Source organism: Nilaparvata lugens, chromosome 2, assembly GCF_014356525.2.
Source record: "Nilaparvata lugens isolate BPH chromosome 2, ASM1435652v1, whole genome shotgun sequence".
NCBI classification, from domain to species: domain Eukaryota; kingdom Metazoa; phylum Arthropoda; class Insecta; order Hemiptera; family Delphacidae; genus Nilaparvata; species Nilaparvata lugens.
Window position 1 is genome coordinate 45,818,021 of NC_052505.1, and position 19,668 is coordinate 45,837,688.

The 19,668-nt window shown below is 34.2% G+C and overlaps 1 protein-coding gene across 1 annotated transcript; it reads left to right on the plus strand.

Moving 5' to 3' along the window:
* Window positions 1-479: 479 nt before the first annotated feature.
* Window positions 480-19,242, plus strand: LOC111046995 (myoneurin). Its single transcript, XM_039421317.1, has 6 exons — window positions 480-1,800; window positions 3,076-3,144; window positions 5,735-5,916; window positions 7,486-7,575; window positions 8,345-8,520; window positions 18,575-19,242. Exons 1-6 carry the CDS (start codon window positions 528-530, stop codon window positions 18,783-18,785), a joined length of 2,001 nt encoding a protein of 666 aa, XP_039277251.1. The 5' UTR covers window positions 480-527; the 3' UTR covers window positions 18,786-19,242.
* Window positions 19,243-19,668: the final 426 nt, after the last annotated feature.

Below are 19,668 nucleotides of genomic sequence, written 5' to 3' on the forward strand. Positions count from 1 at the left end.
CTCGACCGAACGTCGGCGCGGGCTTGGTGTGTGTCAGACCTTAAAAATGTCAATCGGCGTTTGCTACAGTCGTGTGTGTCGTCTGCTATAAAAGAATATTTCGAATGCCGAGGCATGTGCGGAACATGTACAGACAGACGCATACTGCCTCGTCGAGGCGTGTGTTCACATGGATTTGAGCACCCATCAATATGCGCCTTGAACAATAGTTTTACCATATAGTTTGAATAGGTAGAAAATTCAAGATTAAGAATAATTAAGATTAATAATATTATTATTTATCAATTACAATATTTACATTTGAAACCTTAAGCCGGCCTATATGACCAATTTATAACCTCATAATGTGTCCATCAAGCACATGATATCAAGGCATGCGCAATATGGATGCTTCACTACGACAATTAGATAAAAGTGAAGTTACACATCTATAGAGCTACATGTCTATGTTGTGGCATTGCTTTGTGATGATGAGGAGGGAAAGTGTAGTTTCTATATTCTATAGTTCGGCGTAGTTGACAGTTTTCATGGTCTCCTTTGTAAACCCCTTCATCTTTCGGGGGCCTCAAATGTCTAATGACGGTGTTTCTAGTGATTTAGAATTAAATAGCGCGGAACTTGAAGAAGATAGTAATTCAAGTTCAAAATTTAAATGTAGTTTGAGTTCTGATAGTGTTCCATTAATTATGGGACTTAACAGTGATTACAGTAACAATGGCGTTAATAACTCGGGAAATTTGGGTTTAGGTCTTTTACAAAACTTGGACGAAAGCAACTTATTTCACGGTGATGTTTACGAATGGATTGCACCAAAAAGAGATTCTGGATCTATTGTCGATTTGGAAAACTCTAAACTTGAATCTCTGGACCTAAGTGATAGGATAATTACTCTTTCTGGACTAACCTCACCAAAAAGTGATAACGCAAATATTGAAACTGAATTGCAAATTAATTCTGTGTACTGTTTGTCTCCCAATCAAGCTCTACAAACACAAACTGACAACATTAATGCGTCATTTCTTGAAGAATTAAATGGATTTCATTCAGATCCAACTTCTAAAGAAGATACTTTGGGTGAAAACTTATTTTTACAGTTTTCACCTTTGAAGAATGATTGTAAAAACCCAAATGCCGGTGCGGTATCTTTAGACTTGATAGGATTATTGAATACCGGTACTAGTGATGAGCAAAACTTATCCAAGAATGAAGTCAAACCATCAAACCCAAGAAGTGCTCTACCTTTTATAAAAATTCCCAAAAAATTAATTCGTTCTGGTAAAATTCTAAAAAAGGAAAACTACAAATCATTTGAATTTTTGAAAGCTATTGAAAAAATTAGTACCTCTTCTGATGGATCCGAACAAGTAGCATTTGAGCCAAATGCTGCTATTCTTGATGTTGGTACACATACAAACTTGCAGTTATTATCATGTGATAAAATCAACAACAGCGCGGAGATTGTTATGTTTCCAGTCATTAATGAAGATCAAAATGTAAGTCTCTTAGATGAGACTACAACATCGTCTGTTGATGGAACGCAATTCACACCATCGGTTTATGTTCGTTGCGACCCGGTGAACGTCACTGAAGAGAAGCCATCAAAAGCTGTTGTTGCAATATCAACCGACAAATTGGAAGATAGAACTGAAATAGTTATTAAAACAGAAATTGGAGAGGAACAATATATTGGTAAAGCAAGTGATATTTTGAAGGCAACTAGCTCGTTGTCTAATTTCTGCTTAAAGCTGGACAACTCAAATTCTTATTTAGGAGAGGTGAAAGACAGCACTGAACTAACAGGTAAGAGGCTTTGACTCTTGATTCTCATTTATTTAAAATAGGTACTTAGGGTGTACCTACTTAATTCATATTCAAATAGGTGCTTTCAATAAAGTTTATTCTAAAAGATGAGCGCGGTTAGGAAAATTTTAATTTATTTAATAACGATTGACGATTCCCCGATCCCAGGACCGTAAGGAAGACATCAGAAGGAAAGTAAAGTAAAACGTTGCTTTGTTTGGCAAATTTGTTCAACAAAATCAGCTACCGGTACCGTAACTTTGTGGAGACCCGGTAAGGAGCGGAATAAAGCGCGGTTAGAGTAATTGCAATTTGCTTAAACTAAATTAAGAGTCGCTTTCAAAAATGTCTGTCTCGTCATCTCACAATAGTTTTATAAGAAAGAAAAAATGTAAATTTCAAACTGTAGAATAACGTTCTTTCATTTTGTGTCAGTAGTCGTGTGACCCAAATTCTTGGAGCGTCACTACAAATACAAACAAAAGCAAATTGATTTGAAACGTAAACCTGACTATGCTTGGTAAATAATAAATACTTAATACTTACTTTACTTGACACCTGATGTCTGGGTCGTTGACTGGGGACCCAGTCGTACTGGGGTACGTTGTTTTCCAACTGGGGACAGACGTCTTAGTCGGGTCATCCGGCAGGAAAAAGCGTCTCTTCGTCCAGTTCATTGAGCGAGTACAAGGGCCACTCAATAAGTTGGGTTTCCAGCGTTTTCTTGAATCTCTTAAGGTCCATTTCCTGAACATCGGTAGGAAGTTTGTTGAAGATCTTCAATGCCGCTATCTAGAAGCTCTTCTGATTGCTTGTCGTTGTGTTTTGTAGAATATGTACAATACCGTGTATTGTAGTTGTGGACCTCATTTCTCCTTTACTCAATTATACTTTACAATAATAAGATGAATGAAACAAATGAAAGATTCTTTTAAAATCGAGTTCAACAATTTACTGCAAAATGTAGTGTTTATCATGACAGAAGCAAATAAATAACTTTTTAGAAGAGTAATCGATTGTGTTCCTTGGAGTGTAAATCATGTTGAATAAACTTCTTACATACATACTCATGCTGTATTTGAGAACATTGTCTTGTACATTGGCCATCAGTGATCTGCTGAAGAAATTTAAAAATAGGTAGGCCTAGTTCAAGGACTATAAAGGTATAAACTTCTCCCATATAATATTCTTGGACCTACTATTCCTTTTTTAATCAAAAATATTGAGTTCTCTATGGAAATCGAAGTAATAAATCCTTTAATTACTATTTTTCAGGTAGACCTATACTTGTTGAAATTAACCCCGAAGATAGTCCTCTGACAAGGAAAGACAGTTCTCCTAATGGTAAGCTGCACTTGAATTATACTTCAATAATGATTCACACCTTATGAATTTGATGAGTTCAGATGGGATATGGATGAGTTGCACTGAAGTTTCTTATCGTAAAGTACTTTTAGCCGCTTACATTTTTAAATAGGTAAATCTTTATTGCATATAGAGAAGTGTATCATGGATGCAAGCAAGTTCAAAATGAAGGGGCTACTCTGACCCACAAATATGTTGTCAGATAAGTAGTAGCTCGAGGACCAATCATCATATAGGCAAGCAAAGAGTAAGCAGGCATATCAAATAACATATAATATTATTTCCAAACAAATCGACCAGTACCCTTTCATAAGTTTTTTATGCTCACATTTATTTGTATTATTTTTAAGATATCGATATGTTTCTACTGTTATTTTGTATCAAAATAGTCGAAACATGTCTTGTTCATATAAATATGGGATGTTGTCAGAAATATCACTAATTTATTGTAAAATTACATACCGGTAACCGGTTTACCGGTCATTCACCCCGGTGGTGACTTTGTCTCAATTTTGGGGAGTTGAGATTTTTAACCGCTTGCAATCAATACTTGAGTTGCAACAAATCTCTTGCAATTTTTTTTATTGTATTCTGCAATGTTTGAAGAGTATTTTTCATTAAAAAAGTTAATATTTTTCTTAACTTTAACAAATATATATTTTTTTGAAATTAAGAGACAATGTCAACCAAGGGTTGGGGTGACTTTGTCTCACTTTGAAAAATATACGAAAATAAGTCAATTTCCAAGAGTTGGACAAAGTGAAACCAACTATAAACCTTTAAAATGAATAATGACATTGAAAACTAATGAAATCCACTTCAAAAATCAGAAATTATTATTTTTTAAATATTTCAGTATCTGCTGCCTAAAGATCTTTTTTAGCGTCGAGGCATGTTGGCTCCAGCTTCAGAATCAGCTAACAATGAATATTAAGATGTATTAATCTCAAGCAAGGTGAATATTTTGTTTTATTAGGTAGAATATATTATATTTATCATATTTTGAATCGTATTTGCATCATATCCTGCATAATATCACAGTTTTTATACTGGGACAAAGTCACCCCAAGTTTAACCTAAAAGTGACCTCGTTGTGATTAACTAGTAACAGAACCCTAACCAGTCCAACTATAGATATTATAGATATGCCAATTGATATATATAATGAAAAGGCCAAAATAATATGTACTAACCGATATCATAAGTATTTTAGAAATGAGTTTTCCAATAGGAAGTTTTCCGACAGCGAAGTCACGCAAGAGGAAGCAAGCAGTTTGGTTTTATGTCGATAATTCAACTAATATATCGAGGAGATTCGACAAGATATTGATTGTAGAACCTCGATAATGATCAGGGCTACAGCTATCAATGTTGAACATCGATTTCGGATAACAGAGATCAGAGATGGGACGCGAGGTGGGACAAAGTCACCCCTTGACGGTACATGTTTCAACACCAATGGTGTCATCTTCAGTGTAAATTCAAAACGTTTTAACATCTCACCAACAACAGTATCTGAATTCATATTTATTATCATCTTCTATGAAGACTTCTGCTACTGCCTAATGCATAATATATCGACAACAAGGAGAAAAGATGACTCGTAGAAGGAAATTTCTAATTCATAGATTCTATCTGTTCTCCCTGTTATTAAAATTGCAGTTACAGAATACTTCAGGGAAGTTGATTGCAATTAATTTGTATTTTTGATTAATTTATAATTGTTTTGTATTCATTGATATTCAAATAAATGTAGCCTAACATCATATTTCTGCCAATCATAATAAAGAATTACTTTGGTCTTCTTTGAGGCTGTGCACACCAGATTTGGATCCGTTTTTCTAAATTTATATAAGTTTATATATATTTTTAGCACTACAGCCCAATATGAGCTTTGGCCGCCTCCACTACAGCTCTCCACTCTTCTCGGTCCTCTGTCATTCGTTTCCATCCTCTATATCTCATTTTTCGGAGATAGTCTCTTACTTCATCCTCCCACCTCATTCTTAGTCTTCCTCTCTTCCTTCTTGAATGTAGCCTCTCCTTGGATATTATTTTAGGCATTCTGTTCTCATTCATTCTACAAAATTTATATCTGTTTTATAATACTTTGTATTCTCAAAGTTGAACGATTTTTCTCGCTACTAATTTCAAAATGATCTGTTCCCAGAATTTCAACTCCAGTAGCTCATAACACAAACTAATTTGTATTGGATAATTCTGGAGGAGGGCCCTCGACATCCCCTCAACCTCCAGTGAATAGGGTCTCAATGAAGACATTCACATAAGGCCCTCAAACCCTACTCCCAAAAGCATTCCAGAGGAAGATCATCAGAATCGGAAATATTAAAATTCAATATCATGAGTCAATCTAAAATTTTAGGAACCTTTAGCATGCCACAAACCTTGCAGTACTATTAACATGTGTCCGTATGTGCTCCACAGATCAAAGTATCAGGCACACTGTTGTAGATAGTCTATTTAGTTGCTGAGGTATTATTATTATTATAATCATCATCATATGAATAGAGTATTACATTTTTGTTTTTTGATTGTTTTTGTTTATCAGAAGAGGAGCCTGTAACTGAAGCGTTGAAAACACTGGGCATTGTTCCAAACGAGCAATGGGAAAACAAGTCCGGCCATCGACAAAATTGGTCTTGTCCAATAGATGACTGTGATCATGTATTTGCCAAACTTTCAGCGTTGAAAATTCACATCCTCACACATTTCAACATCAAACCTTTCAAGGTATGAAGTTGCTCTACCCTACTACTGTACCTCCATATCCAAAGTTGGAAACAGAAATAGAATAACAAAATTGGTCCGGTGCTAAAAATAAATTATTTTTTCCTATAGATACCTTGAGAAGTGACCATTTCTGCACTGATTGCAGCCCGCAAAGAATCTCTTTTCCGCACTAGTGCGCAAAGTGGGTACTTTGCGTACTCCAGATTTGCAGCATGAGAACGCTAAATAGTTAGTAGGTTATATGGAGCACCAGTGCAGGAAAATCAAAATTAAGTTCGTAATACTCATAGTGAGGCCCACGTTTTAATGACAGTGGAGAACAGCGTTGCCTTGCCATTATGTGCCTTCATTATAGTCATTTCAATGCTCTCATAAGATAAACCCCCTTCAAGCAGTCAGATAAATTTTCAATTTAATTACTAATCATTATAATTCAATTTTAAATAAATTAAGGTTTTTATTAATAATAAAATTACACAGAAAAACATTTGATGGATTTCAGGGAATTTTACCCATAATTACCCACTTTTCATATTCAATGGTAACTGTAGGAAAAATTTAATGTGAAATACGTGCGCAAAGTTCCTCTGCTGCACTCAAGAAACCATTCCGCCCTCGCCTACGGCTCGGGCGTAAACGTTTCTTTCGGTGCAGCAAACTGTCACTTTGCGCACTAGTTGCACAAATAACTATTTCCCACTGATGGAAGTGTAACACATAATATATAACTTTATAGTTGGCGGGTGCGTGAAGATCAAGATATCTTGGTCTACTTGGTGTTTATATGTCTGATAATGTTCTACTTTGAAATGTCATTGTCCAAGAAAAATAATTATGTTGCTTCTCTAGAAAGAGAAGTTGTATTTTAAAAAGCTTGTTTCTGATTTTTAATAGAATTGGCGTCGAATCTCTGAATAGGTCATAGTATGTTTCAAAGATATTATGTTTTTGTATTCATCGTGTGGAACAAGTACAAGAACGAATTGAGCATCAGATTCCTGAAAACTATAGTCAAGTTGAACAAATTTTGAAATTTGATTGAAAAACATAAAAATATCTCATGCATGAATAAGTTACTCCATTTTACCTTATTGAAATGATACTGTACATCATAGAAATAATGTACATAGTAGGGTACTGAAAGTGAGTTGCTCATTTTTTCAAACTTGTTGTCACTAAATTGAAAGACTAACAAACTCAAACAATAAGGGTGAGACCATATTAGGCGTTTTCAGAGTCGGCAGGGCAGGGAGCTCTCCGATTGGCTGGCTGATTGGGTTGGCGCCTGAAATAACACCCTATATAATATGGTCTTACCCTAAATCCCACAATAATTAATCTACTCACTAGAATGCACTATTGTTGAACAGTACAATAATAGAAAGTTTTTAAAACTAAGATTATTGACTCTTTAATCTCTATAATTCTAAAATTTAATTGTATGTTTATTATGAAATTAATTATTTATCGAATATTTGAATAAATGCAATTTCTCATCAATTTCCATTTGAATATTACGTTTTTCATAATAATTAAGTTATAGTTAAACATTTTTTTCCAATTTTTCAGTGTCACTATGAAGGTTGTTCGTGGTCGTTTTACACTAGTTTTAGACTGAAACGACATCTGACGACTCATTTGAAAAAGAAAGAATATAAGGTAGGCTAATCCTATTGCAATGAATGAATAGTAACATTAATAATCGGATCTCTTTTCATTTAAGATAAACATTTTAAACAGCTACAGCTAATATATGATATCTAAATTGTTATTGAATAATTCGAGAATTTAAAAATAATAAACATCAATTTAGATGAAGTGAAGTAAAGTGAAGTGAAGTCACTAAATGAATGTGGTCCAATTTTCAATTAAATGTTTACAGTATGGAGATTGAAAATTGTGTTAATTCAATTCTTCAAAAGTGTATAGCCTACATTATGTATTCTGATGATTCACAAATCACATTAATTGTTGGAAGAGAAACAACATGTTCAGCCCCAAACTGTGCCCTTGCAAAATTTTGATATAGGTCCAAAAAGTAGGCTAAGCTCCTTCACTATCAATTTAAGTCAAATTTTCAGTCCAAAAATATAATTACTAGAATTTTATAATTTAGATTAAAAACGAATAAAATTAATATCCTTATAATTAGTTAAATATCACAGTCAATTATAACTGAAAACTTCAAACTATTGAGTTATTTGAAGAATTTTGAATTGAGAATAAAAGTCTCACAAACTTACTGCTAAAAAAATCACAGGGTTATCATTTGCGTTGTGCAACTTTTCAATCTGTAAAAATAACTGTCAAACAATCATCTCCATATTCAATATGTAATATTGAATTCTTTCGAATCATTTCGACGACAATTTTACTATCTCTTTCCCAATCTCTTTTTATAGTATGATGTGTTGATTGATATTTTTAGTGTGGCAGCTGCAGTAGCTCTTTCACAACGATCTACAACCTGACCACTCATCTGAAGCTGCATGACCGACCAGCCAACATAGTTTGTTCGGTCGACGGATGCAAGATGGCATTTCAAACTAAACGCAAACTTGAAATCCACCTCAAGGAACATGGATCAGAGTACGCACCTCATGCGTGAGTATCACAATCATTATCTCAAATAAACAGTAGGTACCTACCGTACATTTATGATTCATGTAGATTCTTCAAAGTCATTGCTCACCTCTATTAGTCTATCTTCTGAAGACTAAGGTTAAGCGTCCACTGGAACCGTATTCAACCGATCCGTTCGGCCGTTGGATTGGACGAATCTGCCGGCCGTTAATTCGGTCGAATATGGTCGTCCATTGGAACAGTTTACGTCAGTCTAGTTGCCAATTATTGAATCAACTACTATCATAGCCACCAACGTTTTTCATAAACAATGATTATATTGAGATTTTAAAAATTGAATAAACAAATATCCACTAAATTAGTTAGGCTATTCATTATTAAGCAATCTTTGTTCACAGATTCATTTGAACATTACACGACGATGATATATATCTTTTGTCTCGCATATCCCACAATGGAACATGCTATTGAACCAAACTTATGAACTTTTCATTGTCCATAGTTACAACTTTATAAAACAAAACAACTTCAAAAATCAATAAAAAATAAGACTGTGAAACAATTTTAGGTTTGGAACACTTTTTTGTCTCAGCTCGACTAGTTAGTTCGGCCGGATAGAGCCGAAAAATCCCATTCAATTCGGATCGAAAAATTGATCGGCCAGTGACGGCCGTGCACGGCCGTATGAACCTGTTGCAATGGACGAGCATCTATTCCTTTCTTTGTTGGGGGATCGTTCGGTAGTTTTCGGACGAAAACGGTTCTAGTGGACGGCCCATCTAATGGCATCATCTAATTTCAACGCTAATCTAGGATTTTATGTAGCAGTGGTCGCATTCATCATAATGTGTCACATTCTGAGTTTGAACCATAAAATGATCCAAGTTAGGGTGAGATCACACTGTATGCGTAAATGTACAAGTGCAAGTCGAATCATGCATGAATCAAAGAACAAAATTTGAAAAGTGCAATTGAAACACGTTTTGACTTGCACGTACCTGCTCACACTGAACGCACCAGAAATTGCAAGCATTTAGTTTGAGTGTTCCCATTGCTCTTTCAGATTTTGTTTCTCATCTGCAAGATTTTTCATGCAAACCCAAGCGTGCACTTGCACATATAAGCATCTAATGTGATCAAACACTTGAACTGAGAAAAGCTCTAAAATTTGTGGGTATCTCATTATCAAAGTATCACGTTCATGTTAAAATTGTTGGGAATCATAACGTTTAATCAATAAGCTTTTTATTATCTTCCTTTGTCAACTAGAAATGATGATTCCAGGGATAAATCTGTTTTGAAAAGAGTAGAACATTTGATAGCTAGAAGGTGCGGTCTCAATGGATGTGTACTAAAAGTATGTAGTTCAGGGTTCAGACGTACGAAGCACTTGACTATCTAAAATAGCAAGAATAAACATAAAAAGATGTAAACCATTTGATATAAATATTAATATATTGTAACGATATTAAATGACTTAGTACAATAGGATTGTTTTTACCGTAATCATATTATTTGTATTTTTTTATTGTTATAACAAGTAATAGAGAGTTGAGTGTAAGAGTGGGCCAACTGTGCTCCAACTTTATTCTCTAGGAAAAATAAATATAAAGGCAGTCATTCTATTCTATTTTTAATGTGAATAGTTTCCACAAGGTGTCCATGCGGCGGGAAAACCGGGAATTGTACGTGAATTTAATTTGGGCGGGAAATCTACGGGAATTTTGTCGAGATACGGCAATTTTTTGACATTTGCGACAACTAGCTAATTGTATATTAATTAAAAACAGAGTTGAAATTTTGCTGGTGGATGAGTTGTGTATTAGTAATGGGTGTTGCAGGTTGGTGTATCGATGTGGCGTTTTATAAATATTGTGTATTGAAATGGCGAGTAGCTAGGTTTTCTTTTGGTATTTATTAAGGTATGTCCACACATGCCGAACCGTGCATTCCGCCGAACATTGCGCCTTTCAGCGAACATAAGCATATGTTACATAATATCAAAAATCATCTGTGAAACATTCGCTCTATTGTACTCCGCACGCCGAACGCTGAACTTTTAATTTTCAGGCAATCAGAGCCCTCGAATACAATTAATTGTACAATTTTGGCTATCCATCACATCGAAAACATGAATACAGAAGTATGGGTCCTTTTTTAATTGATTAAATTCATGTTTTGGACAATTCATTGTAACGAATGACAAATTGATAGGATCTGATAAATAATTTATATTTCAAATAAAATAACTCCTGAAGAAATAATGAATGGATGAATACTGTAAGCTAGAGGAGAGGACCTCCACCAAATATGTAACGGGGGATAGAAAAACTATATGTAATAGTTTTGGTGGTTGTAATGATAAAATCAAAGGTGAACAGTTTACTATATAATTTAAAGAAACGTTATCGTTATATTTACATTTAAGATTTTTATTATAATACAAGCAATCAAGATTTCTGATTAGAATAAACAATAATAAGGGCTACCACCTTTGCTGCAATGTTTCAATTTTTGTGGTAATGAAATTAAAAAGAATCTCAACATATTATACTCCACAAGAAAAAGAGCATGGACTAGTTGTGAATTGTTGGTGTGGATGTATAATCATCTGGTTTTCTGATAGCGGTAAATTAATAAATCGGAGGACCAGGGTTGTGAATCCATAGGTAATGAAATCAAAACCCAAATGAGTAAATTGTGTACTTAAGCATTAAGTTCACAATTTATTGGATTGCAAGAATGCTGCAATAAATAGAAGTTACTTAAAGATTTAGTCAAAAAGGCAAATAATGTGAAGACTCAGATCATATTATATTGTAAGAATATATTGAAAATTCATTCATCAATTAATAATATAGTACAATAAATGTAAAATGTTTGAGCTTCCATGAGCTAGTAGCAAATAAATTGAATAGGATATGATAAACAAGTTGACTTATTTTAGTCAAGATTCAAGCATAAAATTATATGATCACACTCAATATATTGATGAATTTAGTCGATATAATAATATAAGCAAAGGTTATCTTGAAATGATAATGCTCAATAACAAGGTTTACTTTGATATGATAATATAATCAATGTGATTAATTGATATGATAATGTAATCAAAAACAAGTTGGAAATGCCTAGCATTTAAGCAATGAATCTGTTATTCATTTACCACAAGTCATGAACAAATTAGTTATTCAATTATTATTGACACACGAAAATAAGAGTAAAATATTAATACTGATAATTGTTGAGATTAACAAATTATGATAAAAGACAAATCTGATAAATCAAGAACTTGAGCTGAAGGCAGCTAAACAAGAGTTAATTGTGTTGTGCATGTAGGCTACTAAATAGAAATTCAAAATGTAGTAGTTGAATATTTAGAATGCAATATAGTCAACAAAAACATAATAACCAATTGAAATTCGATAAAATTATAGTGTAGACATATTAATGGATGAATCAAGTAAGTGAAATGATCATTATTTAAATTTGATATCAATCAATGAAAAATTCACTTATAGATTTCAATTTAGTACTTGAAGTGAAATTGATACTTAAGGAATTGTAGTTAGCCTACTATCAATTGAAAGTGATTGAAATTCTTGAGCATTGAAATGTTATGTCAAAAATAGAAATGATAATTATTGAATCTAAACATAATAATATAATGAATTGAAACACATGAAATTGATACATATACTCATCTGAACGTTGGGTACATTAGCCTTGAACAATTGTAAATGATACCAGTCAATCTGAGATGTGTAACTGATAATTGTAGCAGTGTTTGATAATATGAATTGAAGCAAATCCAATGACACCAGGGCTGGCTAAGGAGGTTTTTAGTAGATCAAAACCAATTATAGTTCATGTTAGCTGCTAGCATGATGCAGTAATGTAGATAAAAGAAGTCTCAAAGTTTAACCATGGACAGTTCATGTACAGTTGAATCACTTTTAAAGGTTAGTACTCACAGTTTGTAGAGCTTGAAAGTTGAGAAGGTTTGATTTTCACAGTTTGTAGAATTTGGGCAGTTCATAGTTACAGTTTCAGTTTGTAGAAGTTATTCAAATTCTGTTTAATCATGGAAGTTGTACTTACAGCTTGTAGTTCATTCACTGTTTGAATATGTTTTGTTGAATTGTAAGCTATAATGATAGCTTGTAGTCGGATACTTAAAGTTCATTCGCAAATTGAAGTAGTTTGATGAAGAATGAAGCTATAAGAATAATGGCTTCATTACGAGGAAGGTTATGTAGCGAGTTGAGATTGAATTGAAATAATTTCAATGTGTAGTAGATGAATGCTAGTTTAGTCACTCAAAATATAGATGAAATGAATTTTCAAAGTTTACGATGAAGTATAGTTGAATAAATTCAATAGGATTCCACAATGAAAATGGACAATGGCCACCAGAGAATATAACTTGAGGTTGAGGTTTAGTTGAAGATGAACTACAGGTTACCACGAATATTGAAGTGTAAACTTGAAACATTCACTTGTTGAACTGAGATGAAAAAATCACAGAGGATTCCACAGCAATGAAACGATGAAAAATCCATTTAGGATTACAAAGAATGAAATTGGACATGGTCCACCAATTGAATGTGTAACTCGTTGTTACCTACATGAAGGCTGGAAGAACAAAGGCAAATTGCGCATTACAGAACATGCTATGAACAAACTGAGCAGTGCGCGATTAGCGAGCAGTCATGGTATCAGTATTTTAAGACCCTGGAATAACAAACCTATGTACCCTTCGATGATGAATGTGAAACAATAACACTGAAAAGACTTAAAATATATTTTGATGATAATAACTACAATTAGAATAAACCTTACTAACAAATATATACAAATGTCTAAATATTTAGAAGGGGCCTCTAACAGAGGTTAATGAAAATGATACAGCAGGCTGTGAACAAGTCAGCTGTGTAGACGACACGACGCGCAGACGACAAGTCGACCAAAATTAGGTTATGTCAGTGGATGTTATAGTGAAATCTGACACAACACAAGAAATCACCTAACTTTTCCAGATGTCCCGCTTGTTGCTTTCTGATATCTTGCGATGTTAAATTAATATTTAAAAATTAACTGAACTAATGAATCGGGTTGAGAACCTGTCTCATTTAATAATACAATTCTTTTTAGATGCCCGAACTGTGACAGAAAAACTGTATGTAAAACAAAACAAGTCTATCCTCTTCACCAGATCAGCCGGAATTACTGTCAGTCCTATCAATCGAGCTCTCCCCCAAAAATATAATTTTGGTATAAATAAACTATCAGTCAATGCCAAACATGAAAGTCACCTCCAGTACATAATAATATTTTCCTCCACCTCCCGTCTAAAGTGCTTACTTTACTCCCTGGAGCATAATACTTAAGTGTCACTTTTTCGCTCTCGGTAGGGAAAATCTGGAAAACTCCCTAGAGCGTAAAAATAACTCCATTTAAATAGCATGGGAAGCATCTCTATTTTAAAAACGTGCATTTGAAATAGGTTAGAAGGTCTAAGCTCAGATGAGGAAGCATATATAGAGTAGTCATTTATCCAAATAAATTCAATAACTCAACCAGACATTTGATCAATATATGAAATTTATGTTTGTATGCTAAAATTATTACAAACTTCATATCACTATACTAAAAAATTTATAAATATTTTTTTATATTCCATGTTATTCAAAATACCAGCGAACAAATATTCCTCATTCACTAATCAAATTTGAAACGGGAACTTCATCATAGTATTGTAGTCGTGGCGGCCATTGTTACAACTTTTGCCGACAGATAGCGCTGTCGGTGGAGAACTGTGATTACAAGCCAGCCCAGCTGTTTACGTTTTAGATTATGTTGTAACACATTGTTTGGTCACGTACGTTTTTAAAAATTATTTTATCTGCAGTTTTTATAAAAATGTAGGTAGAGAAAAATGTTGTGTATATCACGAGAGAAAAATGTTTTTTCTCCCTAAGGAAAATTGTTGCCCTCGGCTTCAAACTTTTCCCTCAGGGAGAAAAAACAGCACTTTCACTCTAGATATACAAATAACTATTTTCTATCTATCGCACGAGCGCACGTTTGTTATTAAAATAGAGGAAAGCTGCAGTCTATATCACGTAACAAACAAACAATCTTTCTGTCAATGACAAATGACTGTTCAATGAATTTTAATTAATAACTCTAAAATCCTGATCTATATGAGATAAATATATTATTATATACAGTCGAACCTCTGTATAACGAAGTCGATTATCCATAGAAAAAATTCGCTGCAGAGAGGTATTCGTTATTGAGAGGTTCTGTCAAGAAAACTGCCACGATCCTATGGATCTTATAATATCGTATCACGGCGGTAAATAAATGAATATGGTACATAGAGCATATCATCGCGAACGTAGGTAGGGTACCTATTAAACCAATATTAATATGGAAATTTGAAAATTCATGCAGTTTAGAATAAAAAACATGTTTTTTTGAATATTTATAAAATGTAATAAGTAAGTAAACTCACCAATTTATTTTCAGAAAGTTTGATTTGTACTATTAGTCGATTTTAATCAAAGTACATACTCTGTAGCAATATTTTTCAACTCTTTACACTACTATTAGATGGAACGCAAAATACGGTTATTTTGTCAATAACTTCACTATAAATACTATAATAACTCAACTTTCCTATTTTTGTAATGTTTTATATTTGAAAAAGTGATATTTTCGGCTGAATTTTGCATTTGAATAAAAAAATCATGTTTGATAAACGACTCACATCTATTCAAACAGACATGTCTGGTACACTATTTTTCAGTTTTAATCCTTGCCTGATAATTTTGAAAGCCTCTAGAACTTTTTGATGTGACGGATTCTTCTCCTAAGGTTCGTCACAGCTATCATCATCATAGTCAGTTTAAAGGATTGAAATGTGTGACAAAAGCAAGAATGGGAAAGTCCAGTCGTTCACCTGCCTGGTCTACAATAATTTCCAGTAACTTGCATTCAATTTCCGACATGTGTTTCACCCTCTATTGACTGTCTACCACCCTATCTTCTTCCTACCTGAATTGCCATTATTTTTAGTCCATTGACCTTTCTGCTGAAGCTAAACAATTCCTTGAAAATAACCGTCTGCTTCCTATACACACTACACTTTGTATGTTGAAGTCAAGAGAACACCTTGTTGTTGAGAGGTCCGAAATTCGTTAAATAGAGGTAAATAAGCAGCCAAAACTGAAAAATGTCATGGGACCAGATGAAAATTCGTTGTGTAGAGGATTTCGTTAAGTGGAGGTTCGTTATAGAGAGGTTTGACTGAATATCCTATAATTATGACCAGGTGACAATACTAATATTAAAATATTGTTGACCAAGAACCAAGAATTGTACAACGACAATTCATTCAACTAATTCTGAACTGATAGTTATAATCATTTTATTTTTTTGATTGATAATCAATTTCACCAACTAACGATAAGCTGACTGAATTAGTAACGATAAGCTGACTGAATTAGTACTTTGTCTCAAAAAACTGTTCAAGATAAAAAATTAATCCATGCCACGTGTAGGCATAAACATTGCATCAGTAGGAAAAACGAAGTTTCAAAAATAAGGCCAGGTTGCACAAAAGCCGGTTAATTCAATCGTGATTAGGTTCACGAGAATCAATCAGAGAAAGCGTTTTTGAAAAGACGGCTTCTCTGATTGGTTCTCGTGGAATTGATCACGGTTGAAATTTAACCGGCTTTTGTGCAACCGGCACTATGTTTTTTTCTAAACAGATGTTTTTGGGATAATTTCTTTGATGCAGCTGATTCACATTCACCATATTATTATATAGAGTTTGTGAAAATAAACATATTTATTAATATTATCAAAACAATACTATTATTATATATCATTAATAATAATAATATTATTATTTTTATTATAAAACATATTCATCAATTATTAAGACTATATTATTGAGGTTGTGGAATCGGTAGAAAGCAATAATAGAACAGATGCCTTTTTTGAATTTTTATTATAATAATAATTATGATTTGGGGAATTGGCCGTGCGGTTCGCTGAACGGTGCGATGTTCGGCGGAATGCACTGTTCGCTGCGCGGTTCGCTGAACGGTGCGATCGGTGGAATGCACTGTTCGCTGCGCGGTTCGAGGTTCGTTTCGGCACCTTCATGAAACATATGGCTAAGGCTAGGCGCACACCAGTTAGTCAAGACAAGACAAGACATGATCAGACACGTTTGGTCACATTGTTGCTTATGACGCAACTCACACTGATTAGTCATTGCAATTAGACATGTCTTCATAAGCAACTATGTGAAGTATTGTGACTGAACGTGTCTGATCATGTCTTGTCTTGACTAAATGGTGTGCGCCTAGCCTTAGCCATATGTTTCATGAAGGTGCCGAAACGAACCTCGAACAGTGCATTCCGCCGAACATCGCACCGTTCAGCGAACCGCACGGCCAATTCCCCAAATCATAATTATTATTATAATAAATATTCAAAAATGTTTCCTGCATGGCTTGATGCACGGCGGATTGTACGATTCGCTGCGCTGTTCGAGGTTTGGTTTGGCATGTACGGACATACGCACATCCTTTATATCCATTTGAGGTATAGTTCCGTATCTCGTGTAGGTATTATCGATATTGAAATTATTGATAGTAAATCATATCAGACATATGTACCTAAAATGTTCTGTCTAACAATAGTTCAGTCAATAAACACATGAAAAAGGGGATGTGCTTGCAATATAAATATTGTAGTTCTGATTTTACAATTATATTGTGTGGATACATAAGAGAAGTCCAGAACCAATATTTGCATGCAAAATTTTCTTGTGCTAGATACAGAATGGCCCAAACACCTCATATTTTCGGTTCATTTTCTAGTTTTCAGCTATTTCCGCCAAATCCAGTCATCGGACAGTAAAATTTGCTCTCGCCTTTTTTTCAGATTATAAAATTCTGAATAAAATGAAATCATCCGGAGCTCTCTATATCTAATGTGTACTGAGTTACAAAAACGAGTGAAATTTCAACAAAATAATCAATTTTAGTTTCCAATCAACAATATCTTCCGATTGCCACAATCCAAATGTATAATTTATATCATTCAAAATCCCTCTGGGCGTAATTTTGTGCGCTCTACCCGGTCTCAGCTTGAAGAGCACAATCACGCCCAGAGGGATTTTGAATTATACATTTGAATTGTGACAATCGTAATATATTGTGAATTTCGCATGCATAAATTAGTTCTAGACTTCTCTAATGTCTAATGTATCCAAACAATATTGAAAAATCAGAACTAAAGTATATATTGCAAACACCAATGTATATACCGGTAGTGCCTGGACTATAATGTTAAAGGTAGGATGGGAGTTTCGTTTTTTCTTCTAAATTGCTTTTTATTATATTATTCGAAATACAGTGTACAGTTATAATCGTATAATGGTGCTACATTTTGATGAAAAACATACTTGTGCACTTGTTATTTAAGAATATTACATTTTTGCAAATGGACCCCTCTTCTGAGTAACCCTAAACCCCTTGCCAACCTATATTTTCTTGCACATTTATCATGTGTTTTAACCAGCGAGGAAAAACGTGAAATGTACGGGAATTTTCTGAGCCTGATTCAGTGACACTCTGTTCCATTATGGCAAGTAAATTTGCGTCTACGACTTAATTATTTTGGTAAACTCGTCCAGTGGGAGCACAAATTGAACTTGAACTGTTGAAGCCGATAATTTAGTTTTTGCGTCACACGTGCATTCTATGATAATAGATTTATGAAGAATGAATGGAAAAAACTAGTTGATGGTATGCTCCACATGATAATGAATTAATTTCGAAGTGAGTGGTGCTGGCCAACCAGTGATCATACTCGTCTAACGCAAGTCACAAGATTGAAGATAATGCTGATGTTGGCTGCCCTGCTGTCTAGTGCAAACCAGATGGCAAGAGAAACAGAGCATGAGCACTTCTCTATTCCCCCCTAACGCCTTTTCCAGTTTTCATCTTGACTGAAATGGTATCTAGTTTGAAATGGAAATGGTTTGTAGTTGTGAGGTGGCGAACTGCGGCAAGAGGTTCTACAGCATGAATGCGCTGCAATGCCACCAGCGCGCCCACCAGCACGACATCGGTGACCTGCAGTGCGAGTTCTGCCACAAGCTGTTCGACAAGCCATGCCGGCTCATTGCGCACATTCGCTGCCACACAGGCGTCAAACCATACGTTTGCAACTTTGAGGTTAGTGTTTCAATGATGTAATAAATTGCTCTTGGGGAATTGAAATGATGTCTAGATAACGTGTTAACTAAGGCTGGCCACTAACGGTAGGACATGCATGATACACACATGTCGTCATACATTGTTGTGTCATCACAGCGAAAGGCTTCCAGCGATATGCTTCGAGCAAAATGTTTTGAGGTTAGGTTTTTGTATCTCCCATTTTTCGTTGTTTATTTTTTCGCTGGTCTAATTGATGTTAAATTATTTTTCTATCCTACTTATTTGTAATTTTCAAGTGGATTTATTTATTGTTGTTGGCTGTTTATCCTATGTTAGAAGCCTCTCGCTGATTACAAAAAAAAACGCATGATGAACATGTGTGTGAGTGTGCATGATAGACATGCATGTCCTTCCGTAAGTGTCCAGCCTCACATACTGAATAAAAAACGTTGAGACTTGAGTTTACAAATGACCTAATATCCGCGTAGCCAGAATGTGCAAAATTGCAACCTTTTCACGCAATCCCAAATGGTTGGATGGATAGGTATCGCGAAATTGCTATACAATATAGTCTATAATTAAAATCCTTAATGGTTTTATTATACACATCAGATTCTCTAGCTTGATAAAGATTTTTTATTTCATTTCATTTATTTATACAAGCACAAAATAAAATCAATGATTGATTGATTGATTGAGTACTTTATGTAGATTACAATATATACTGGCTTATACACTTATATACAATAGCTTACAATACAGCAAAATTATAGATGAATTTACATAATATAGACTAAGAAAATAATTATTGAACTGTATATGATATGAAAAAGCAATTTGTAATATAATAACTATAGATAAAAATTATATTGCTATGCATCTACATAAATTGGCGGAGCTTTGGACATATCAATGTCCATTC